This window comes from Epithele typhae (assembly GCF_022376455.1).
Source record: "Epithele typhae strain CBS 203.58 chromosome Unknown BXZ73scaffold_59, whole genome shotgun sequence".
In the NCBI taxonomy this organism is placed as follows: Eukaryota; Fungi; Basidiomycota; class Agaricomycetes; order Polyporales; family Epitheliaceae; genus Epithele; species Epithele typhae.
This window is the reverse complement of record NW_025954250.1, coordinates 44030-69251: the sequence shown is the minus strand read 5'-3', so window position 1 is coordinate 69251 and position 25222 is coordinate 44030. Positions and strand designations below refer to the sequence as shown.

Sequence of the window (25222 nt, the reverse complement as noted above, 5' to 3'; positions counted from 1 at the left end):
AGATAGTAAGGTCACAAAGGTGGCTGCTGTGTCCTTGGGTAGGCTCAGCTGGCACCTAGTGACTGGGTTCTGTGCTGTAACACACCCTAGCCCTACCTGTGCAGTGTGCGGTATATACCCCATTAGCTGCCCTTCATAATGCCAAGCTACCTAATTGAAGCTTTACATACACCCTACAACATATTTACACATACTATACACCATACTTACTTCAACCGGATCCGGCCGAACGGCTCCCCCAGGAAAACCAGGTGAGTCCGGCCGGACGACTCTGCCGAGGTAACCGGGTGAGTCCGGCCGAGCCCGGGTGAACGGTACCTTCGGCAAATGGCGGTGTCCCGGCTGACCGACTTGATCGGGGTAACTCCGGGACCTTAAGTGGCTATCTCCGCTTCTCGCGTGGCGATGTCACCGGACCGGCTTGCAATGCCAGCGTGGCATGGGAATGTGATCCCAACGGCGTCTGGCAAAATTGCAATGGCATGGCATGAGAAACTAGTCAGCTTGCGATGACATATCAAGTCATCGTCATCTGGCGACTATTGCAATGCCGTTGCCAGCGCTGGTAATGCCCAATCGGTTTTTCCGACAGATGGCGATCGTGCGCGGGGGTGGGGACGCGATGAGGTAATCTAAGCGCGATCTGTACGTTACAGCGACTCGGGCGAGGCGTTCGATGCGGAAGGGTTCGTACATAGGACGGCTCTCGGCGACGTCGCGAATCGGGCGATACCGCCGCGCTTGCCATTGGCCCGTCCGCGGGCTCTTCGTGGGCGCGTGCGGAAAGTGAGAGGACGGAAGTAGCAGTCTCCGGATCTGTGGACAGATAGGTCTAAAGAGTGTCATCGACACGTAATGTGCGTTCCTTCTATCTCGCAGGACGGCCAACTCTCTACACGGGCTACGCCGTCTTCCCGACCTCCCAGTACTCTATGACCATACGCAAGTCGTCCAGCACAAAGGCCTCCTCGTTCGCGTACCAGTCCGTGTTCCGCGGGGGGCTATCGGACCCGACAGGTTCCTTTCCATATCCAGCACGTCTGTGGCAACACGTACGATCCGCCGCGACCAAGGGATTAAAGTCCCCCCGCATGGGCCGGTATTTACGCCGTATTATCTTTCCGGAGCTGATGCCACATCTCCGCGGCAGCCGCGAGCGCAGCGCGCGCGGTCCTCGCCCGGGAAGGTCTGCGCACGCGTCCAGCAGCGAAGCGCCTCTCAGTCCGAACAGTCCATTTCTTCGATCAGCACCTCGAAATAAATCTAATTCTTGCACGCGCGGCAGAGGGGAGAGGAAAGCGATTTCACGTTGTATTAGGTCGTCGTAGTACTAGTAGATACAGAGGCAAACGGATAGCGTACAACAATCTAAGACCACGCCGCCGCCACGTCCGATAAAGCGCACCATTAAGCGGACATCTATACTCTAACGAAGATGCGAGAGTCCAGCCTCAGTCTAATCCACAACAACCCGGACGCACACACGACGACGGCCGCGCCCGAGAGCCACATCATCCCCAGGTAGGACCCGTCCAAGTCTTGCAGAATCGCGCCCGCCGCCGGTCCGCCCGCGAACGCCCTTCCCGACGACAACAACAACAAACTGGGTCAGCACATCTCTCGGTGACGGAACGGTGGCGATCTTGCTCACCCGAAGGAAATCGTGCTGTAGAGCACCCCTATCCGCGTCCCGATCTCCTTCGGGTCGGACGAGATCTGGGCGACGCACGGGATCATCATCGCGATCAACGCGCCGGAGAACGCGCCCCAGAGGAGCGCGAAGAAGACCATCGCGACGAGGCTCTTCGCGAACGGCCAGAACGCCAGGGCGCAGGGGCCGAGGGCGAAGGCCGAGGGGACGATGACGTTGAAGCGCCCGACGCGGTCGGAGAGCATGGGGGGTACGAGGCGGCCGACGATGCTCCCGGCGTTGATGCAGGAGATAAGGTAGAAGGCGGTCGACGGGGCGATTCCGTGAGCGATGGCGTAGTTGGCGAGGTAGAAGAAGGGGATGAAGACGCCTGGGATGGCGCGACGGTTAGCGACGAAAGTACCAGCGAATGAGAACCAGGGGCGTACCGACTGCGGCGATCATGCAGCAGACACAAAAGACCATAAAATGGACGTCGTGGTAAATGGTGGGGTACAGGAGTGGAGCACCGGTTCGCCCGTGTTTCCGGTTACTGGAGACAGTTGCTGTCGAGAAGGTTCCCAGGAAGAGGGACATGAACCCGACAATGCGAACCGTCCACGCGAAGCCAATCTCGGAGAAGAGACGATTGAACATGATGGGGTAGACAACTCCACCTGGACCAGCATGAGTCGCTTGCTCACAAAGGAGGATGGTTGCGCACTTACCTAACCCTGCGCTCGCGAACGCAATTCCAACTGCGGCACCTCTTCGTTTTTCAAAGTGAGTTGAAAGCGCAGCAAGCGATGGGAAGAAGCTGCGACAAGCACTTAAGAGTCAAAGAAGCGCTACGACAAAAGTGCAGAGCCACTTACATCATCCCAATAGACAGCCCGAACAAGACGCCCTGCGCGAGAATGAACTGATAGTACTTGGTGGACAAGCTTATCATCATGGTTGCGAAGGTCAACAAAATCGTTCCCAGAGCGAGGATCCTCTTCGGTCCGAAAGTGTCGAATATTCGGCCGATGAAACCTCCCTGCAAAGTGCGCTGATCAGTGTCACATGAGATGAAAATTGAAGCGCGAGACACCAACCGAGAAAAAGAAGGTGAAGAACTGTAACGACCCTATCCATGATATTGTCGAGGGCGATAGCTCGCTGAGTTGGTGGTGTGCGTAGTAGGTCTGAAACGTCCCGAAAGCGCTGACTTGGCCGAAACCGACGAACAGTGCCACCGAAGCTCCTGCAACGGTCAACCAAGCCTTCAGGCCGCCGTCCATCCTTACGGCTTTCTGAGGGGCATCATCGGCGACAGAAAGGCTTCCCTCTTCCGAGGGTGTTAGTGCTTTCTCCGAGTCTTTGGACATATCGGAAGCTGGTAGCCTGGAGGAGGAGGAGGAGGAGGAGGGGTCTGAAGGGACGATGAAGCTGATTCGTGCATCTCGTGATCTTATACCTCCGAGATGCGCTGCGTTGAGGCCTCGGGGATCGGGTGTAGCTGAGAGAATGGGTATATGTGTCAGCGGGACGAGTGCTTCGGCTAGTGCGAATAGCTCACCGAGCGGGCCCACGACGGCCCGCTAACAAGCGCTCATCATTAGTGTAAGTAGCTCCGGCGATGCTGATCAACTTGGGCATGAAGCTGGTAACAAATCACCAGTGTAAGCAACGCCTTTCACAAATATGTACCTGAGGAAAAACTCGAGCAGTAATCGACCAGCACTCATTCGACCCGGGGGAGGGCGGTCGGCGAACCCGCATGTATGCGTAAGTGTGGGGGGGACGGAGTGACAAGACTGTCTCCTCAGCCTCTTCCTCTCCATGGCCAAATCCGCCACAATAAGTAGTTTGACCGGTGTAAGCGGGTACGCTCCTGCAGCATGGCTGGTCAGATGAAACGATTATCGTCCAGCTCAATGTCCGTACACACCTTTCGCCGGGTTTCTCTTGATTACCAAGATCATATTCCATATTACCTGGCATGCTAATGGCGGTCATTCACGCACAAAGTGAGAGCAGACTAAGAGGAATGGCGAGCAAATGCGTGACGAAGGTGCAGAGACTTACGTAAGCGGCACGAGATCTTATCTTATCTTATCTCAAGTATTCCCTCCCTATGTACCTGATTTTATGAGCACCGGTATCAATTTCGTCAGTCCACAGGAACGGGTCATCCACCACAACGACTGCATTCGCCTCTACTGACTGTATACCACCCGCCCCTTCTCGCAGCCCATGAACGCCGCCCGCACCTTCACCCCCTTCCCCTTCAGCCCGCTCACCACAATCTCCCTCGGGTCTCCCGGGACGACGTCCAGCGCGTTGTCGCTCCACTTCACGCCCTCATCCCGCCCGAGCGCACCCTCGGCCTCCTCGTCCGCCGTGAGGAACAAGCCCTTGACCGGCCGCGCCACCTCCACGCGCACACGCCCTGCCTCCGCGTCGACGACGACCTTGAGCTCCGGGTCCGGGAACTCGACCAGCCGGTACGGCTGCGGCCAGTCCGCGTGCCGCGCGAGCACCTCCCCGGTCTCCGCATCCACGAGGCGCGCCGCGGCGACGACGCTGTGGCTCGGGTCGACCGCGTGCGCGCTGGGCGCGCTGGGCCCCGGCACGCGCAGCTCGAGGAGTTCGGTAGTCTGGTTCGGGAGCAGCGTGGCGTCGAGCGTCTGGGTGGCCGTCCAGTCGGAGGCGACGTCGAAGAAGGAGAGCTCGAGGCGGACGCGGCGTGGGGCGAGGGTGCTGTTCGTGCCCCACACGGCGAGGCTGGCGGAGACGGAGCGGAAGGCGCCGAATTCGTAAAACTGAGGAGGTATCGGAAAAGAAGCGAGGGCGGAGATGAAGGGGACGGCGTACCTGCTTAGGCCGGTCGTTTTCCCGGTTCTGCGTAACCTACATCGCGCGCACTTAGCTCCGAGATGAAGGGGCATGCTGTAAACTTCGCTTACCATCCTGAGCATGGCGACGGAAATGGGCTTCAGCTCGCGCGCGATTGTGTAGTAGACGGGCTTGGCTCGCAACTGGGATTCCGAGAATGAGTAACAAAAACACCACGGAACGTCAATGAGCTCACGAAGAAGTCGGCGATTGCCCACGAGATGACCGGCCAGCAGTCATTCAACTGCCAAACAAGAACGCCCGCAGTCTGCCAAGCGCGTCAAAAGCCGTATACACAGTGAAGACGATCAACATGAACTTACAAACTGCTTCCCTTTGCCTCTCCATTCGCGCTTCCACGCGCGATACGCCAGGCTCACAGCCTCCGATTGCATGATCTGGGTGTTGTATACGTGCCTGCCGCTCCAGTCAGCCTGTGGACTCGTGTGGGAGAGTACAAACTTACGTCTCCAAGTCGGTGGTCAGCCTGAAGTTCTCGTTCATGACGATGCCAAAGCGTCTCTCGTGCCCACCGGCGCGATCGTGCTGCGCGATCGCCTTTGACTGCGCCCACCGGTTATTCGTATCGCCGTTGAGCCAGTAGTCGACCGTCTTGATGTCCGGGAACGAGGGAATCCCGAACTCGCTATATGGGGATACTTGGATGAGAGAATAATCAACATCCATATGAAGTGCGCGTACCTCACGAAACGGCCACCGCGGTCGGGATACTGCTGCCACGGGAGCTCCTTCCCGCCCCAGATATCCCACTGGTGGACGTCGCCGATGGTGGGGTCGGCCGTGTCCCACCCCTTGCCACCATAGGGGGAGCCGCGGTGGTACGGGATGGGCGGGTCGCACAGCTCAGAGACGACGGAGGGGAGGACATCCTCGTACAGCAGACGAGCGGGCAGGTCTGCTACGTCTGAGGTGCGGGGATACGTCAAAGCAAGGAGAAGAATGGGAGGCGAAGTACGTACCACCCCATTGAAGGACCATCTGGTAGTCTATGCATACAATGAGGAGCTTTCGCGGATCTGAGTACGTAGGGGCCTACCTTCGTTGTTCCCGCAGAAGATGGCGATAGATGGATGGTGACGGAGGCGAGTCACGTTGTCGACCGCTTCCGCACGCACGCTTGCTACGAACTCATCGTGCGCCGGATAGACTCCACAAGCGAACTGGAAGTCTTGCCAAACGAGGATACCCAACTCTGGAACGCATGTCAGCAACCAGTGTTCGGACAGTGAACCCGCGACGTACCGTCACAGATGTCGTAGAAGACGTCAGGCTCGTATATACCGCCTCCCCACAGACGAACCATGTTCTGATTCCCATCACGCATGAGCGTAAGCCACGCGCGGTACTTCTCCGGCGTGAGTTGGGTGAGGAAGTTGTGTGCAGGAATCCAGTTCGATCCTATCCTCGAAATCAGCGGATGTCGAGCGATGACAGAGATCGCAGACGTACCGCCCATGAACATGCGCACGCCGTTGACCTCAAAGAGGAACGTCGTCCCTTTGCCGTAACGATCCTCCTCCTCGAGTAGCTCTTGGATGAGTTCAACGCTCCGGAAGCCGATCCTCTTCGCGACCTTGTCGAGAACCACCCCGCCCTGTAGGATAGATATGGTGGGCTGGATATATGCGTATGGAATTATCCACGAACCTCGCCTAGAAGACAAATTTCCGCATTGTACATCGTCTGCGCTCCATAACCCACTGGCCACCACGGCTGTATGCCCTTATCCTGCAGATCGAAAGTGAGGTCCTTGATCAGACTTGACCCTCGGTCTTCCTTGAAGTTCAAGCTGGTGATGTCTTCTCCGATAAGAGTCTTGCCATCCGTATCTTTGAGCACGACGTTCACGCCCTTGACGGCTTGAGCGTCCCCAGCAACTGCAATATCGATCTTGAGCGAAGGAGCTAGCGCAGGCGCTGCAGAGACCTGGGCACGGGTGTTGGCGGACTGGATGCGCACAGCGTACGTGATGAGAGAGATGGGGCGGTACGGGCCGCATGTCATGAGTTCCGGTCCCCAATCCCAGCTAGGATCATAAAGTCAGTTCTGATATCGGAGAGAGATCGGATGGAGACCCACCGCCAACCGTACTGCGCTTTGCGAACATAGACGCGACTTGGGTGCCCGAGATTGGTGGATCCGGCTCGGACACGCCCAAACTGCTTCTCGAGCTCAAGCGCGAGCTTCTTCGCAGACTTGAAGTGGAGGAGGAGTGTGTTGCCAGTGTCTTTCAAGACGTCTCGCGACATGGGAACCTGCAAAAGCATCCTATAGACGGCGCATTATGAGGGGATGGGAATTCACAGACCGTCCAAGTGCGAAACATGTTGTCCGCGTACAGCACTTTCTTTCCATTCTGCGAGGGGCGTCGTCAACGTCGCCAAGAAAGACAGACCATGCAGAGAACGAACCAGATAGACGTCGCAGAGCGTGTCAAGACCGTCAAACACGAGCTCCGCATGCTTCCAGTTGCGCTCCCCGACTGGTACGTCCAACGTGGTGGCATATAGCCACTCGGTCTCGCCGATCCCTGAGATGTACGATGAGATCGGATTGGCGGGGAATCTGGGTTGGCTCACATTGCACTTCGTGCTCATTGAAGCCCAAGAAAGGGTCTGGTATCTTGCCGGCCTGTTCGAGTGGAAAGGATGTGCGCGAATAATTCGGTGAATTTGACTCACCTTGAGAAGCTCGACATGGATCTCCGACGGAAACTCTGTGGCCATGTTCCATGAAGATCCCAACTCCTCGAGGACCGACGCGACGGACTCGTCTCGTTGTTTCCACGTCCAGTTGAGGGTAATTTGTGTGGTTGTGGCCGCCATGACCGTCGTCCGCAGGATACCTCGCAGTGATGGGGACGACTCACTCACTAGCTCCTCTAGCTCGATACTCTGTTCACGGGACCTCTTATCTGACGGCACACCGGACCGCGACTGGGAAGGGGATGCGTCATATGAAACGTACTGGATACATGGTACTAATGAGCACGGAATGTACCTGAACTTGACCGTCTAGAGGTTTATCGTTCCGGTTCACCTCTTACCGAGGGATGTTCGTTCTCCATCTCGACTTGCCTGCTTGCATGGGGGCGAGTCGTAACACGCCAAGATGGCGCTGAGAGAACGAAGACAATCTGTCCAGGGAATGAGGCATCGCGAGCGAGAGGGAAAGCGTTCAGCGAGCCAATTGAACTGGAGGTACGAAGAAAAAGCGAAGGCGGCCAGCGACTCGCGAGAAGAGATCCGTGTAGAATTCACGTGATCCTGAGAGCATCTAGCCATTCTCGGGCTTGCCACCACCATCGGCCACACCGTCGAGCACGGCTTGGACCGCAATGACCACCGCTCTCCCCACTTGCCCCTTCGCGGGCAATGAACCTCATTTCCTCCCATCTTTTCGCTGAGTTTATGTCTTGCATACCTCCAAGCGCGCCTTCTCAGCCCCCAGTCCAGCGTCAAGTCTTGTCATCTCGGTCGCCCCTGAGCTGCGCATAGCGGGACAACAAAAATCTGAACGGGGCGTCTTGTACGGTACAAGATCAAATGTGGACAGTGGCCTGTGGCACGCCTCCGATGCCTCTGCCACCCAGTGGACGGATCTTTTGAGTACATCAGGTGCGAGATTTCCCACTCAGCCGCGTGGCAACACGCTTTGTCCCCTTCGCCATCCGTTGCTTTCTCCCTACACCGTATTCATAAACCGCCCCTCGCGTCTCCCTCCCCACCCATTGCGCTTCACCCTCCACCGACAACCGCAGCTCATCCTCGCCATTCCAGCACATCTCTTTCATGCAAAACAACAACATCGATCGCGCGATCGCGTCCGTGGTGGAGCGCGGACAAGAGATCATCGTGCCCAACGTCTTCGCCGCCTACCTGCAGTGCATGCTGGGCTACGACTACGACGTACTTGACCCGACTTCCGCCATCGAGATGGACGCGATCGCCCAAACCGCCCTCATCTCCTTCGAGCACGCCATGGACAAGTACCCCATGCCCGCGCGTTCCGCGAAGTCCAGGGGTCAGACAAAGACAAAGACATCTTCGGCTCCCACCCTCTCCTCCATCTCCGTCGCTCCGCGGATCTATTCCGCGCAGGTCGCGCAGCTCCGCCAGGAGTACCAGCAATCTCTCGTTCGCGTCATGTCCGTCCGCGACGAGAACGGGTACGACTACGACTACGCCTATCGCGGCTGCACCTGCGTGTCCTGCACCTCCCTTGCCACGTCCAGGGAGCGCGCCGCTTTGGATCTCTCGTTGGATAGTGAGGAAGGAGAACAGGCGGAGATGGTCCCGGTGCGGAAGCGGAAAGCACGTGCGTCGTAGTCTTCTTGTTCTCCGTGTGATTGATTGGAACATGCGCGTATAGGCAAGGTGAAGAAGAGCACGAAGAAGAAAACGCTGAAGACGCGCGACCTGCCCTTTGACCCGTTCGCACCATCGACGAGCACCGCAGCTGCGTAGATCCCAGTCCTTTGCTGTATCTATACCCCGACGTGTATCATATCTACCTTGTTCAATGTTGTATACACCCCATCACGCTATCCTACCCCAGTCTGCTGGATCTACGTGCAGCATGTTTCCTCGTGCGTTCCATTTCCGCACAAATCGAAGCACATCTGCGCTGCTACCTTGATTGTGCTGCATGTGGTCTAGATTCACAATCTCCGGGGCGGCCCTGGAAAGAAGGCCTGCCACAAGCTCAAATAGCCTCTGGACAGCCAAAATGTCCTTCTAGGGTTGCGCAAACCGTTTGAGAGTGTACTGGGGAGTGAATCCCTACTTCCGAAGGCTACTGTAGGCGAGTTTATCCCGTTGTAGGTGCAAAGGCTGACACATCTATTAGTGTTCTCGACTCCAAAATGCCCACGACCTCACTATCGACGGGGCGCGCGTGCGGTGTGCGCGACGGCGACGCCCTCGCTGCCGTACCCAGTGTCTTGACTCTTCGGGGCCATTCGCGGATGCAAAAAGGTTTGCGCTCTCGCTACCATGTGCACCGGCGTCACTCCGGTGACATCACCCGAGGACATAGTTTCCGTCCTCACCTCTTCACGCTCTAAGACGCAAGGTCGACGCTGAAAACCCCGTCCTCTCGTGCCATGCAACCATTATCACTTTCCACATACCCCCATCGTCCTCCTAGCCCCGCACAAACGCGCAATGCCCCTTCACTGGCCTCAAAACAAGACGAAGCGCGGCAACAGCCTCAACAGCCTCCACACCCTCCCCTCCTACTCGTCCACAGCGTCCACAAACGCTATCATCGAGCCGCGCGCACACCCCGTGCGCGAACAACACGGTTGGCTCACGAACGGGTGCATCCGCACCACGATCACCGTCGCCGCCTTCGGGCTCTACGCGATCTGGTGGTGCTACTACGGCGCGGCGCCGTCTGCCCCCGAGGCCGGCCACGATGACGCCAATGCGTCTGTAACGACGGGAGAGGGGGCGAGGACGTGGTGGGGCACGCCGGCGGGCGTGATCAAGGCGCCGCCGCTCGGGGTGCCGAAGGCGATCCAAACCAAGTGGGCGATGTACTCCCCATGGCACGCGCTGCAGACGTACGAGCCTCCCCCGGCGGGGTGCAATATTACACAGGTGGGTCTATCTCTTGGCTGTGAAGTGGGCGACATATGGCGGCGGAGGAAGTGGGCGGGGACTTGGCCCCGGGGTGGGAGGAGGCCGCGTGTTGGAGGCACGGTTCTGCCTTGGGGGAGAGGTCGTGTGACGGCGAGACAAGCCTCTGCTGGCACCCTAATTCGTGCTTTTTTACTGACGATAGCTTGGCTATGGGGGCGGTCTAGGTTAACATAGTGCGTGCTCTGTCCCTCCCTTATTCCTCTTGGACTTACGCGTGCTTGGTTCCTCTTCCAGCTCCAGCGTCATGGGGCACGCTTCCCGAACGAGGAAGACGGCGAACTCTACGCCCTTGGCGTTCGTCAACTTGCGACCGCGGAGAAGTTCACCGACAAGCGACTCAGGTTCATGAAGGGCTACGAATACACGCTGGGCGCGGACGACCTCGTGCCGTTTGGCGCTGCACAGTAAGCTACGCAGCACGTTGTCAGCGAGCCATGCTGACCTGAAGATACAGAACGTTCGAGTCGGGGCAGATCGCGTACAAGCGGTACAAGCACCTCGTCGATCCTCACAATGTCCCTTTCGTACGCGCTGCGGATGCACCGCGCGTGATGTCGACGGCGACGAACTGGACTGTCGGTACGTCTATAACCCTTGGCCCCAGTCATTGGCTCAACGTTACGTAGGCTTCGCGGTTGGCAGCCATCAGCGAGTACAGCCATACCTCAATGTCGCCCTATCCGAAGATGTCAACAACACGCTCAACCAAGATTGCCCTTCCGCACCCGACGGCTCATTCGAAACCTCCATCTGGCTGTCGATCTTCGGTGCCGCGCTGGCCGCGCGCCTGAACGCCCTTGCCCCGGGTGCGAACCTGAACGCGACGCACGTCTTTGGGCTGCTCGCGATGTGCCCCTTCGAGTCCGTCGCACTCGAAGAGGAGTCGGCGTTCTGCCGGCTGTTCACCGAAGAAGACTTCCGGAACTTCGAGTACTTCGGCGACCTCGAGAAGTACTACCGGACCGGGTCAGTACTCCGTCTCTCCCATCTTACATCGCTTTCTAAACCCGCGAAAAACAGGTACGGCGCGCAGCTGGGCCGCGTCCGCGGTGTGGGCTACGTGAACGAGCTCCTCGCGCGCCTGACGGACAGCCCGGTGGAGGACCACACGACGCACAACGCCTCGCTCGAGTTCCCGCTCGGGCGCGCGATCTACGCCGACTTCACGCACGAGAACCTCATGGTCGCCGTGTACTCCGCGCTCGGGCTCTTCAACATCTCTGCGACCCCGCTGGACCCCCGTGCCCGCCCCGTGCCCACCGCAAGCGGCGACGCAAGCACGTGGGTCGCTTCGCGCATGGTGCCCTTCTCGTCGCGCATGGTCACGGAGCGCCTGCAGTGCACGGCGGGTGGCCCGCGCGGGGCGGGCACGTTTGTGCGCGTGCTCGTGAACGACGAGCCGCAGCCGCTCGAGTTCTGCGGGGGTGGGCTGAAGCGTGGGGAGCGTATGTGTGCGCTGGGCGCGTTCGTCGAGAGCCAGGGGTACGCGCGGCGTAGTGGGGACGGGGACTTCTTGAAGTGCTACAATTAGTCGACCATGGGTATGTGCACTGGATGGATATGTACGTTGCTGCAGCCATATGGGTTTGATGGTGCGGGCACTAAAGTAACTACCCATGCAGTGCGTTCGGACTAGTGGTATTATATTGTTTAGGTGACCGGCGAGACACCGGCTTCGCTCTGTCCAGGTTGCGGTGTCCGTCATGTACATCCTCCACCCATCTGCCTGGTACCGAATGCCACAGGTGTCTCTCGTAATTGCGTATTGGAGCACGGTCAAAGAGATCATGGTTTTGTGGATCAGATAAGATAAGATTACCCGTCGCCCCGCTGATGAGCTGGCAGCCTGCAGGACTCCTCGCCTGGCGGCGCGCAGTCACGTCTCACTAATCACTCCGTTGTACCTCACCTCATGTAAGCTCATGCAGTCTGGACTCTGATCCTTGTTGAGTTTTCTAACACGCCTCTCTGCGCCATCTGCCGTTCGTATAAACATAGCTGCTTGTCGGTATGAGGAACGATGAAGACTTCGTCCAACTCATCCAGCGTCATCGAGCACTTCAAGATGACACTGATCTATCGAAACTCAAGTGAGAGTCTTAACTTCATCTGCTGCAACAGTATATTCATGACTTTATTCCCGTCCTGCAGTGCCAATGATGTCAGAATCATTCTCTTCTTGGAAGTAGCGGACGAGCTAACTATCGCCTCAAAGCTGTTCGTACTTGCAAACATGTGGACCGACTATCTCCGTAGAATCTACTCCTCCATGAACTCCCGTTCGGGAATAGAGCGACTTCCAGATGAGCTGTTGCTCAAGATCTATGAGCAAGCCCTCCTACCGTCTAACCTCTCAATGCGCTCTATCTTCGCCACTCTTCACGAGGACACCAAGTCCACAGGTCAGGCCGCGAGGGGCCGCACTAAGACCCTTCTCAGCATATCTCACGTCTGTCGGTCATGGCGCTCGCTTACGACGACCACTCCTCACCTATGGTCATACATCCACGCTAGTGCCTGGAGAGGTGCACCAGAAGACTTCTTTCCAACTTGTCTTCAACGCGCCAGGACCTCTCCTCTTTGTATCTCGATATTTATGGGCGATCCGTTCACGAAGGCGATTGTTGATGCCGACATTCAATCTCGCATCGTCAGCCTCCGGATCATCCTCTCTCCCGATCCCAAGGACAGTCGCGTTATCAGAGCCCCCGAGTTTTGGGAGGCTTTCGCCGAAATATTCCCCCTCAAAGCACCTCGTCTTCAATCTCTCGTGGTCGCATTCCCTTCGCGATACGTGGTAGTGCCCTGGGGCTACGGAAATCGTTCAATTCCCGCCAAGGCGCCGGAAGCGTTTCTCCCCACCGCTTTTCCGTCGCAATTGCGGGCACTCGCTGTATCGCCGGGAGTTAAGTTCCCGTCCGGCCCCTTCCCACAACTCACTCATCTCTCTTTGTCATTCTGGGACTTTCCTCCATATTACAAGGACCACCATCTTCAGCCATTCCGGGCGCTTCTCGCTTCCTCTTTGCACCTGGAATTCATCTTCCTTCGTTACAACTCAGCGCAAAACGACTGCGTTCGCACTAGCGATGCGAACGTGAAAGCTCACCCCATCTCTCTGCCATCGTTGAGAGCTATCACGATCGTCCAATGCGACTTCAACAGCGCTCGTCGCCTCGTCGACAGCATTGCACTTCCACCGAACGCGCACGTGTACCTCATCCTCAATCCCGATCGGGAACTCGACCTCCATTCAGGATGGCACGTCCCCCAACACCCTCTGTTCTCCACCCACCTGTCCCTTCACCTCTTCAGCAAGCACATTTCCATCCTCCTCGACGGCCCGCACCTCCCTTCAGAGTCGATGCGCCCGGCCGGCCGGCTGCACATCCGGAACCTCTCCCTCAAGAACCGTCCCCGCGACCTGCGCGGTCTGCCCCTCGCGTCCATAAAATCGCTCGACATCGCTCTGACGCGCAGCAGCACAATGCTGGACACCTTGCTCTTCTTCCTCATGCGCATGCCGGCGCTCGACGAGCTCACCCTCTCCTTCTCGGACCGCGCGCTGGAAGACCGAACGGGCGGGCTGGACGACTGCTCATTCCACGCGTTCCTGCTGCCGATTTTCAAGGCGCTCGGCTTGCGCAGGCCGGGCCCGGACGCGCTCTGCCCCGCGCTCCGCATCTTCGTCCTCAACCTCGGAGACAATCCGACGGGGCCGACGGGCGTCGCGGCGCGTTGGGAGGCGCTGTTCGATGAATACTTCACGTGGGTGCGCGTGGGACGCGGCGTGCGGCCGATCGAAGCGTTTTTCGCCGAGTATCGTGGACCCAGCCTCGAGCGCGGCTCGAAGGAAGTACGGCGGTGGAGGTGGACGCACGAGCGTCCGGAGAGCGCCCCCTCGTTGAACATTGTCTCTCCTCATCCCCACCCTCTCCCCGGCGAGGAGCAGAGCCGCCCGTCGTCCGGCTGGGTTGAGGTGGGCCCTTGGCCGTCCGCGCAAGAATTTGAAGAGAGTGAGGAGTGGGTGCAGGAGGACAATGGACATCGATAGAGTTGGCGCGTATTTCGACGCGCCGCATTATGTTCAGCACTGGAAGGGCGTTGGTACCAAGTAGCTCAAGGATACAACCTGAAATCACCCTCGCGCGTATTGTCATGAGCCATTTCTTGACGACCATCTGCGCAATGTCGGCTGTCGAGAGATGAGAGCGGAATGCACGTAGAGCGTAGACGCCGGAGTCTGTCCCTCTCCACAGCCACTACGTCGACCTCGTAACTGACCTCGTGGTGCCCTCTACCATCACTTCCGTTCACCTCTCGACCATATGGCTTCGTTTTCCACCATGCCGAAAAGATCTCCTTTGGCCGAACGTGCGAGGCCGTGCTCGGTACTCTGGTACCTAGACTCGGAGTTGAGGTCGAGTCTCCACTTACCGGCTTGAACGTCCTTACGGATCCCCGCGAGCTTCGTGTGGACAAAGTGAGGCCAGAGATTTGATGTGTGTTCTAGGAGAGACTCGCTGACCGCATGAGACAGGTGTGCATGGAGCAAGTAAAGGGGCTATATGCGTGGAGATGGGACTACGTGCTGGGGACGATTTCCCGGTGAGCCTTGTCCGCTGGTTTTCTTTCATAGGGGGGTTGAGCTGTGCGTGCGCAGGACGCGACGTGAGCCCAACTTCTCATACCCTTTCACACCGACCGAGCCCGACCTCTTGCCGGTGCGTACGTCTCCTGCCCGGCTCGATGATGGGCTCATTCATGCATTCAAGATCCTCGACTACCGCTTCCAGTTAGTGAGTATGGCGGCCACCCAACAGTCCCCTCCTCCTCCAGTGCGATCTGCCCCGACCTCTTCTAGGACGTTCTCCAGCTCCCCGTTGCAGTGGCGAAACATCACATGGAAGCCAATCACAAGAAAGTGCTCGATCGAGGGGACCGCACGGTAGCACACATAAATCCACTCTGGACCACACGCAGGGCGCGCCGGAGGGCGGGGTTGCGATGAGGGATGGCGGGAATGGGCCGGGTTCGGGCGACGGTGGTACGTTCCCCGTTCTTCTTCACTCGTTCTGGTGCCGCGTTAGTTGATGTATGCCTGTCTGTGTGCTGCAGATGGATATTGGATGCCCTGGCGCGAACGTGGCGAGGATATCACGCACTACAAGAGCCGCTCATATTGTTGCACTACGCATATATCCATCGCGGTACGCTCAGGCTCGTTTCGCTCCTTCTGCGCTTCGCTCCCCGTTTGTAGCCGCCCTGCGGCAGCGGTGAAGGGCGGACATTGGCGTCGCCCATGGTCGGACCACACATGTCGCAGGCACGGCTGATCACAGATTCCAAGATAACCCACTATCTATGCCCTACCAGTGGTGCTTTGAGAGGGGACGTCGGGATTGGTGACGGTGGGGGGCTTGATGACGATGGGAGCTCGGGGAGGCGGGCGCTGTTCGTCGTCCTTGAGTGGGGCCCCTTCGTCTGCGGTGTCGACTTCGGGGGCAGGGTACTGTTGGGCAACGGGCAGGTGCACGTGGGGCCGTTGGGCGCCCTGGAGGTTCGCCTCGCTCGGTTCTTGGAGAATGAACTGGTCGTCTCCGGGTGCGACTGCGGTGAGGCTCGGCTTGACCTGGTGCCCGTGGTGCATTGCCGCCTCGACAGTCGATGGTCCCTCCTTGGAGTGACGACTGTCCGAAGAACCGTCGTTCGTGCCAGCCGAGGGCGTACGCTCACGACGCTCTTGGTCACGTTGACGCAGGCGCTTCTCCTTGGCGAGCTCAGCGCTGAGCTCGTCGATCTTGGCGTTGAGCTCGTCGATCTTGGCGCGGAGCTCGTCGTTCTCGGCGCGGAGCGCGTCGTTCTCGGCGCGGAGCGCGTCGAAGGCTAGGTTCGATGAGCTCAAATGTCAACCAACGTCTGGATAGGAAGCAATGGCGTGCTCACATTTGCTGCGCAATCTGGAGACCATGCTGATTCGCACAAGGATGTGACGAGCGAGGGTGAAGACGAGTACGGGGGGCCTGGGGCTGAGATCACGGAGAAGGATTCGGAGGGGAGGACACCTGGTCTCGTCCGACGACTCCTGTTCATCTTTTGAGGGCTCAGAGCGGCGAACCATCACGATGGGGGCTAACAACGAGGCGACTGGCGACGGGGACGAGGGAGGCTGACTGCCGGGAGGCTGAACAGCGAGCCCCTCTCACCTCGTCCTTGAGCACTTGAGTTCCGACTGAGAGTAAAATTTTCATGTCGGAGTCCGAGGTCAGTGCCGCCCCCTTTCAGGCGCACGACATCGTCGGCCTAGAACCTCGTCTATCAGCGGGGTGCATGTCGTGGGCCCGGGTAGCCCAAGACGACGAACCGATTCCCCGCTCATCCTTAATCCCGGGCCATCGCGGGGAGTAGTATACGTCCTTCCAACACTGCTGCTCCCGCTCTGTGTCGAGCTCCGCCGTCGCCGCCACTGCCTTCGTTGAGGACAGGCTCCTCAACACCGGATGTCCTTCCTCGTCCGGGAGTCTGGGGAGACAGCTCTCCGGGACTGTCTCGTCTGAGTCTAATTGACGGATTTTCGTCAGCATAAAACGCGCACCTGCTCCGGCGATAACGAGCAGAATCGCTTCACTTTCGTATAAGTACGCGCAGCCTATATCCAACCTATATCCATGCCCTATGCGGTTGTCCCAACTCCTGTGCGGCTGTCAAGGCGGTCTGGACCATCACGCGCGCTTCCGAGGCCGTCTGTGCGGCGGGACGCAGTGGGCGCCCTTACATATGTAGTTTGCTGAAGGCAGAAACGGCGCTAACCCGCGTCGCGCCGCACGGGCCTGACGGAAGCTAACTCCGCTCACGGCAATACCCGGCCGCTGACTCAGCCACTTCCATCGCTGTCTGGTGCTGAGCGAAGGGTTGGATTTGCGCTCGACGGAGGCGGTCTTGTTGCTGTTCTGATCGAGATGGAGACGGCCCGAGAGCCGTAGGATAAGTAGAAAGATAGACCGATATTTGTGTATCATCCCATGCACATTCATCGCTCACGGGCTACACCACAATACGCGCCTCTAGGCTTGTAGAAACCGGGGAATGTGACCGTAGCTGAGAACTCGAAGTGCGTAATTTGACCAAGCCTTGTGAAATCAGCGCACATCGACGGGTTCTGACACGATCCGCAGCGCCATCTTCAACACCCCCCCAGCCCCGCCCAGCGAACTCGTCGTGAACGACACCTCGAGCGCCCGGGACCGTCCGCGTCCACCGCGTCCACCCGCGGATGTGATCCCTCGCGCAGTCGTGCGCGCCCGTCGACGCCCCGCGGCGGGCGTCGAACTCGACTGACGCATCGCACACGCAGTGCGCGCTGGGGGACGGGCCCCCCGGGTCCACAGGGCGCGATCCCGCGGGCAGGGCGCCGCAGGACCACGGCCGCTAGACGATTGGACGTGCCCACGGGCACCTGGATCAGAGCGAGGTGGGTGGCCGGCCGGAAGAGTCTCGTCTCGGTACGGGCCTTCAGGCAGCGTGCAGCGACCGAGGACGAGGTGGAAGAGGGCGAACTCGGGGGACTGGAACGCCGAGCCGTCGACGCCCGTGAACTTGACGATCGTGATGAGCAGCGAGAGCGAGTCGGCGGGGCTCCAGGGGATGGAAGGTATGAAGCTTGCGCTGTCGTACAGGTATAACTCGGGTATGCTGATCAAGTTGAGGTGGGAGAGCTGGAACGGCGACCCGATTGTCGTCGCCTCGCGGAAGTGGCGGAGGGGCTTCATCCTCGGAGGAACGGAGAGTGGTTCTGCGGAGTACGGGGGCGGCGTGGCGACGTGGATCCCCGACATCGTCCAGCGGGAATCGGGTGGAAGGCTGACGGAAAAGGTGACTGCGCGGATGTTGCGCTCGCCGGGTTTCATGGACGTGATATAGCCCCCGATGATATAAAGGGGCTGCCCATGGACGGAGAGGTCTTGGTTCCGCTGGAGAAGAAGGTAGCAAGGCTGGCGACGGGACTCCCCGTCAACCACCACGATATCTGTGCAGAACAGATTAAGGAGAATGAAGGTCATTGATGCATCCAAATAGATTACTGGCGCCGTCAAGAGCATCCCAGATGGCGTGGTGGCAAACGAGGCATGAGAGGTCCATGCCTTCATCTTCCCACCCAGTCTGAGCGATGCGATGCGAGCCTGTACGTCACCGGATCAGCAGATCATACCTACAGGACGGCATACCAACGAACCATGAATAATCTCTTCAAGTTTCCAGGCCGAGTCGCTGGTTCTTCGTATCGCATGGTCCCTTGCCCCGAGTACGCGTAGGCAGAATGAGCGAAAAGGCAATAATATTGTCCCATGTCGAACGTCCGTAGAGACTCACGAAAACTCACTGTGAGACTCTGAAGGCTTGCGAATACGACCGGGCTATTTCCGCTCCACCCGAAGAGAGACACGTCGCCGGATGTTCTGAGTATCTCCTCCTGCAGCCTGTAGAATGCGTTCTGACCTTCTCCGTACAGCGTCGAAAGGTTGACGCCGAAGAGCCCAAACAGACAGTAGGCGGTGTCTTCGGTCCTCGTGGTCTCCCGCTTCGACGCCCATGGCATGCGCGCAGCCACGCTCATGTCGGTAAAGTCCTTCTCCAGTCGAACGACCTCGGAAGGGATGCCCGTGATGTCCTGCAGTAGGTCTGCCAATTCAAACTTGGTCCCGAGCGGGGACCACTCCTTGGAGAAGAAGACCACAACGCGTGACGCGAGCAGTTCTTGGAGCGTCCACCCGCGCCGGTGCCACCTGGAACGCGCGAAGGCCGTGGTAGTACCACGTGAAGTTGGATCGTTGGCCGCTTCTGAGAAGAGGGGCCTTCAACGGAGACATCGTTGAGGTAGACGTAGCAGACGCCAGAGAGAGCATAGTAGCGGAACACGGAATTGATGGCCTCAGTGAGTTCGGCGCTGCTCGTCTTGTCGATGCAACACGTGTCCGCCCAAGCCCAGTCGTAGCCGTCGCGTTCAGCAAGAGTGAGAAAACCGCGGATTTTGGGCGATACGAGATGGCGGGAAGACGATAGGGTGTGTTGTTGAGTGGACGCTCGGGTATGTACTGTCGTATATGTATGTACGTGGTGCGGGTGAGAGTCGCGCTCAACGTCCGCGCGTGGACGCGCACGCTGATGAGATCGATACATCGTGCTGCGCGGGCCGCCGAAGGACCTTCTGCCCACTGTCCACCACGATGATGAGAATATACGGCACAGAATGGGTGCTGGCGTCGCGCGTGACCGTGCACAGATAGACTCTAAGTTCCGGGGCACTGCGCCGGCGAGCGCATATTTAAGTTGCCGCTATGTTCGGCCTCCTTCGTCATCGACCCCTATCGTCTCTTCACTGCCGTTCCTCTCTAGCATGCCTGGACTCGATCTCAGGACGAACGTCAAGGTCGAAGATCCTAAGAAGTTCTGCGAGGAGTTTTCCAAGGTCATCCCCATTTGGTTCCGCGCTCACTATCCGCTCTCTCGTTCTTATCATGCAGAATCCCCTTTTCCTCCTAGTTCTCAGCCGAGACCCTTGGCAAACCCGAAGCTTACATCTCCGTCCACCTTGACCATGACAAGCCCCTCACTTTCAATGGCACTTTTGAGCCGGCCTTCTTGATGACCATCGTATGTCATTTGTACCGTTTCTCGCAATGTCGACCCTAATGACGAGTACTGCCCCCTCGCAGGTCAGCTTGGACAACATATCCACCGAGAAGAACGAAGTTTATTCCAAAAAGTTCTTCTCCTTCTTCAAGGAGAGATTGAACATTGACGGTGATCGCGGATATATGTATGTGCACGGATCACGTCTGTCTACGGCTTTAGCTCATATGTATCCACAGCACCTTTTTGGATCCCGGCCGAGGCAACCTTGGGTGCGTATTGGATCTCGGATTTGACAGGACGGCTCATTGGAACGGTGCGTATAGCTACCAATCGACCACATTCCAGACCATCTTCGGTGGTCCGAGCAAGTAGTCGATGAACATAACTGTAACAATAGTGTACAACACTGCTCGTACATAGTTCCTGCGACTCCTGGGCATTGATCCGCGTTGAGCCGCACCTTCTGAAACGTATCCTCTTGAGCATCTTGCAGCCAGACGTGGGAGAGTATGGCGTGCCACCGGGAACGGCCTTGGGCCCAGGGAAGAACTTGAGCTCCGCTCGAGCCGTGCTGAGCAGCCACATGGTCTGCGATGTGAGCTCGTCAAGATACGACCTCTCAAACGACTGCAATGACGAAGTACCTGAGCGGGGTGGGGGTATGCGTGAGGTTCATCAAGTTGGTTGAGCGGCCAGTGTTGAAGCCTGAAGGCCTGAGGTTTCGCTTTGTCCGCTGGAACTCTCACCGAGAAGCGCCTTGCTTTCGCTCTGTCACGTCAACCTTGCTATCCTCATCTCATTCTCTCCGTAAGTAGTCATGAAACCATGCTGCAAGTTTAGCACATTTCTCGCGGGATACGGAGTACCGAGACCCTTCTCATGAACTCAAGGGGCATAGGTACCTGCTATGTATGTATCCATACTCCTGAGTCTCTATCACGATGCCTGGTCTCACATCCCACCCGCCTTTCCCTCAGGATATCCCCACCTGTCCTGAGTCTCTTGGTGATTCACTATGAGCTTATCAAAGCTGGAGATGCGGATGAGATCGAGAGGCTCTGGAAGGCTGCGAAGGAGATGGGATTCTGGTAGTGAGTGACTGCGCAGTACTCGAGTGAACAGTACTCGGACTGACCGACGATCCGTTGCAAGCCTCACGAACCACGGCGTAGCCTATGTGAGGAATCGGAAGGGATGTTTGCGATGGGTGAGGAGACGATCGCTCTTACCCTCGCGGAGAAGCTCCTCTTCGAGCAGGGAGACCAATGCGTTACGTTCTCTCGAATTTCGTGCATTTGCACTCTCCACCGACCTGCGCATCGGCACAGCTACATACAAGGCCGCCGGCGTGCAGTTCACCGACGACAACGGCACGCGCGACGTCACCGAGTTTGTCAACATCTCTGAGGACGACGCGCTCGCCTGGCCGGCAATCGCACGCCGCACGCACCCGCGCGGATGGAGTCCACCATCACGCCGTTCGTGAAGATCAACAACCACATCATCGACTTCCTCAACGACAAGCTCGCGCTTTCTACGGGCACGCTCGCGTCTCTCCACAAGGTCGAGTAGTTCAGCGGATGTACGGCGCGGTTCATCAGACCGCCGTCGTGTATCGGGCCAGAGGAGAAGACGTTCCTGACAGCGCACACGGACTTTGGGTCCTTGGTGAGTGGTTTGCCGTGGGCCCCCTCGCGTTGTACCGACATCGCTCTCCCCAGTCATTCCTGCACGTCGCTTGCAGGTTCTCCCTCCTAGCTCTGACCAGTGGTTCTACGTCAAGGTCAATGGTCCCTCTCGATCCGCCGCGCTCGTGCTCATGTAGTCGTCCGTCGCCCAGCCCGTGCGCGGACACGCGATCTGCAACATCAGCGACGCGCTCGACATCTTCTCCGGCGGCATCCTGCGCTCCAACATCCATCGCGTCGTGTGAGTCTGTCCGCGACGTGCCGATGCCCCGCGACTCACCCCCTTACCAGCCCGCCTCCGCGGGAGCAGGCCCAGTACGAACGCCACTCCGTCATGTTCTTCCCCCGCCCGAACGCCACCGTCGAGCTGCGGGCGATGTCCGCGCAGAGCGAGCGCATCGCTGCGGTAGTCGCCAATGCGCCCCCCGTGGAAGTACGCCCCGGGTGTGACCGCGATGGAGTGGCTGGTGAGGAGGGTCAATTCGCAGCGCGTGACAAACTATAAGGTGTGTCCTGTCTCGCCGAGGTGCGCTCAGGTTGCGAAGGGCTGATGAAGCCGTTAGGGCCCGGAAAGCCGGACGGACAGGCGGGGTACCGAGGACACGGCAATCCGAACCAGGGAAAGATCCGAGCAGCTTCGAAGAACGTGTATGTAGCTCTCAATGAACACAAGCGTTGCGAACACCCCGATTGCGCCGTCTGCGGACGGGATCCATACGTGAACATGTAAAAACAACACATGCAGCCGACCGTTTCTGGACACTCGAAGTTAGGCCTCATCTGCAGGGTCTTGGTGTACCCGACGAGCACGCTCGGCATGCGACGTAACATCGTATGCAAAACACCAACACGTGTGGCATGATATGGAGGGTTGACGAACATCACCGTCCTACCCTCGGAGGACCGCAACTCGTCCCGCACAGCACCCTCGCTGGAAACCTCCCTACTTAGCCTCACGCTCCATGTCGCGTGGTTCCGCAGAAACCACCTCCCTGCAAACGCACGAAACCAGCCCAACATCCGCATACCATGATCAGCCCACTCACCCCACCGCTTCCGTACCCCGGTGTCCTGGATTGCCCATGAGGCGAGCGGCGGAGTCAGGTCGTCGTCCACCACCACCTTCACGCATCATGTCTCGCACACATTGTAAATACTCCTAGTACTTCTTCCAAAACTCTTGGCTGACGCGAGAGTCGTGCAGGCCATTCGATGACTCTGCTCCCACTGAAGAAGCTGGATATATGACCGAGATGCAAGGGCGGATTGACAAGAGGAGACTTCTTTAAAGCAGAGATATTGGTCTATACAGCACCTCTACCCCCTCGCGGCTACGAACTCCGGCCCGCGCCACGGCTTGCGCGCGTCCGGGATCCGCCAGTACCGCTCCGCCCACGCCTCGTCCTCCTCCATCCACCCCGTCTCGCCCTCCGCGCCCGCGAACACGTGCAGCCCGAACGTCTCCCCCTCTGCCGCCGCGTCCGGCGGGACCCTGAACTCCGGCGCTCGACCTGCCCCTGCGCGGCGAGCGCCGCAAGCGCGGCGTCGAGGCCCGCCGCGAACGCGCGGCTCCACAGCACGCGCGGCACGAGCGCATGCAGCGACTGCACGACGACGCGCCGCAGGGGCACGCCTGCCCGCGCGCGGGCGGCGGCGAGCGCGACGACGCCGTCGAGCGCGGCGAGGCGCGCCTCCCAGCTCGGCTCGCCCTCCACGGGCAGGCGCAGTTCGAGCCCGAGCAGCTCCAGCACGGGGCAGGGCGGCGCGGCGGTGGGCGCGGTCGGTGCGAGCGCCCGGTGGAGCGCGACGAGCGCCGCGCGGTCGCTGCGGCCCCAGTGCGAGAGGAGGACGAGCTCGGTGAGCGCTGGGGCGCGCCGGAGCGCGGCGGCGAGCAGCACCTCCTCGTGTGCGACCGTGTTAATCGATAGGTGGAGCGCGCGGAGGGAGGCCAGGGGGAAGTGCGTGGAGATGTTGGTGAGCCAGTGCTCGCACCACGCGCCCGCCTCGTAGCCCCACTCGTATTTGAGCATAACGCGGCCGTGTGGGCGGCCGGTGGTGGGGTCTGGGGGCCCGTCACCGACGGCGATCATGCTTGAATCCGATGCCTTGACCTTGAGGCGGGTGACAGCGCTGCTGGGGGCAATCGGCGGGAGCGCAGGGTGCGTGATAGACTCGAGCTCGTCACGGTGGACCCACATCCGATGGAGGTAGATGTGGGCGGTTTCGGGTAGGTCGAGGCAGGAGAGCAGGTGGTAGCAGTATTTCCAATGCGTGTGGATGACCGTCAGTGATCGCATAGATGAGAGCGCGATGCGCGGGCGGGATGGGAGTTCTTGTCCAGAGTAGTTGAAGAAGACGTCGAGGATGTGTAGAAACGTGAGCTGAGGGGCTTGCGTGAGCAGCTGGAGGACGCAATGGAATAAGTCACATTGGGTATGGCGCTGTTCCTCCACAATTGGGTAGTAGTACGACAGGAAGAGGTGGGTAAGCTGAGGCAGCGGTTGTGCTGGTAGCCGGTGGAGGACGGGACACATGGCCAGCGCATGGAGCGCGGGCATGTCTTCTCCAAGAGATCGAAGTCCTGGTTTGAGGCCAGTGCGACTTTGAATGCCCCAGGGTCGACGGCAATGGTAGATGTGATGACCGACAGGCTTTCGAGCTCCGGTTTGAGGGGGAAGACATTCGTCAAAGATCAGCTGGAATTAGAGGGGTCGGGCAGCGAAGCTGTAAGTGTCGGATCCGCGGAACGAAACTTGCGTCCCGCTGGTGCTGACTGAGGAGTAATCGGAGAGGGACAAAGAGGGCCAACGGTGTGCCTCCTGCCTTGTCGAGGAAGGCGTTGAAGAGACGCGAATCCATCCTGGTGGCGTTGATCCTGGACCACAGCGCGGGATCGCCGGTAATCGCGTGCCGCCACGAGCGACATACGTGCGCGAGGTCGAGGAGAGGACGGACGTAGTGCGCGAGGTACTCGGTGCCGAGGTTCTCCGACTCGCGGAGCGTCACAATGTCGCGGAGTCCGCTGGGCAGGACGATGTGGTAGCAAACCACCAGGAAAATCTCCGGAGGAAGCCGGTTGATGGGACATCCGGTGGGTGATTGAAGCTGGACGTCGGCGAGGATGCTACGTTCCAGCGTACGGAGCTGGAATGGCGAGCGATTGGTCAGCGAATGCGGGGCAGGCGAATGCTTTTTCTGGCTTGCATTTTCGAGACTGAGATTGACTCGTTAGAGAAAGTCCACCGATAAGGAACAGAACATACCCCATCGCAAGGAGTGAGGCTCCGAGGGGAGGTTTGTAGCCGGAAAGGAGGTATATAAGGACCGAGGCGGTAGTAGGAGGCAAGTTAGGCCGCCTGGAGCCGAGCCGTAATCCGATTCGGGGCGCCTGGGAATTCGCCCGACGACCGGAGGCACGGTTGGGCAGCCTTCGCGCTTTGGCGAGCAGCGTCGGGTCCCGGGGCAGTCGGATGGAGCGTTGAGTGGCGGGGAAGGCTGGGAACGGCGGCGACCATCACCTTCTGGAGCGCACTAGCGAAATGAAGCGATCAGACAGTGCCAGGACGCGAGAGCGGATGATACAGCAAAGGATGCGATTGAAAGGAAGTAGAAGACGTAATACGATGCTGGCGCGCAATTTGTGGGGTAGAAAATATGACTAGATGGTGATACGCTGGTAAAGTGGACTGTACTTCTCTGCCCCGACTAGCAACCCCCAAACAGCA

General features: G+C 58.8%; 7 protein-coding genes across 7 annotated transcripts; 4 read left to right on the top strand and 3 right to left on the bottom strand.

The window, feature by feature from the left end:
* Positions 1-1419: 1419 nt before the first annotated feature.
* On the bottom strand, positions 1420-2913 carry BXZ73DRAFT_52625 (MFS general substrate transporter; the record flags this gene model as incomplete). Its single annotated transcript, XM_048020844.1, has 6 exons — positions 1420-1579; positions 1652-2021; positions 2080-2307; positions 2359-2447; positions 2506-2669; positions 2728-2913. The coding sequence occupies 6 exons, from the start codon at positions 2911-2913 to the stop codon at positions 1420-1422; spliced, it is 1197 nt and encodes a 398-aa protein (XP_047874142.1).
* A 918-nt stretch (positions 2914-3831) lies between these two features.
* On the bottom strand, positions 3832-7356 carry BXZ73DRAFT_105002 (glycoside hydrolase; the record flags this gene model as incomplete). The annotated part of the gene is made up of 17 exons (XM_048016092.1): positions 3832-4437; positions 4490-4525; positions 4582-4653; positions 4707-4778; positions 4834-4927; positions 4977-5156; positions 5213-5435; positions 5491-5517; positions 5568-5723; positions 5774-5929; positions 5981-6125; positions 6179-6557; positions 6611-6786; positions 6840-6887; positions 6943-7061; positions 7111-7162; positions 7213-7356. 17 exons carry the CDS (start codon positions 7354-7356, stop codon positions 3832-3834), a joined length of 2685 nt encoding a protein of 894 aa, XP_047874141.1.
* Positions 7357-8322: 966 nt separating this feature from the next.
* Positions 8323-8997, top strand: BXZ73DRAFT_52610 (uncharacterized protein; the record flags this gene model as incomplete). Its single annotated transcript, XM_048020842.1, has 2 exons — positions 8323-8848; positions 8903-8997. The coding sequence occupies 2 exons, from the start codon at positions 8323-8325 to the stop codon at positions 8995-8997; spliced, it is 621 nt and encodes a 206-aa protein (XP_047874140.1).
* A 699-nt stretch (positions 8998-9696) lies between these two features.
* BXZ73DRAFT_52629 (acid phosphatase) lies at positions 9697-11707 on the top strand (the record flags this gene model as incomplete). The annotated part of the gene is made up of 5 exons (XM_048020846.1): positions 9697-10158; positions 10411-10580; positions 10631-10755; positions 10803-11142; positions 11197-11707. 5 exons carry the CDS (start codon positions 9697-9699, stop codon positions 11705-11707), a joined length of 1608 nt encoding a protein of 535 aa, XP_047874139.1.
* A 702-nt stretch (positions 11708-12409) lies between these two features.
* On the top strand, positions 12410-14230 carry BXZ73DRAFT_80385 (uncharacterized protein; the record flags this gene model as incomplete). Its single annotated transcript, XM_048023268.1, has 1 exon — positions 12410-14230. The coding sequence occupies one exon, from the start codon at positions 12410-12412 to the stop codon at positions 14228-14230; it is 1821 nt and encodes a 606-aa protein (XP_047874138.1).
* A 3129-nt stretch (positions 14231-17359) lies between these two features.
* On the bottom strand, positions 17360-20394 carry BXZ73DRAFT_92106 (uncharacterized protein; the record flags this gene model as incomplete). Its single annotated transcript, XM_048026244.1, has 4 exons — positions 17360-17458; positions 18557-18959; positions 19091-19268; positions 20331-20394. The coding sequence occupies 4 exons, from the start codon at positions 20392-20394 to the stop codon at positions 17360-17362; spliced, it is 744 nt and encodes a 247-aa protein (XP_047874137.1).
* Positions 20395-20750: 356 nt separating this feature from the next.
* Positions 20751-22048, top strand: BXZ73DRAFT_92105 (Clavaminate synthase-like protein; the record flags this gene model as incomplete). Its single annotated transcript, XM_048026243.1, has 9 exons — positions 20751-20814; positions 20840-20900; positions 20982-21078; positions 21274-21359; positions 21387-21477; positions 21554-21592; positions 21650-21738; positions 21789-21903; positions 21932-22048. 9 exons carry the CDS (start codon positions 20751-20753, stop codon positions 22046-22048), a joined length of 759 nt encoding a protein of 252 aa, XP_047874136.1.
* Between the last annotated feature and the right edge of the window lie 3174 nt (positions 22049-25222).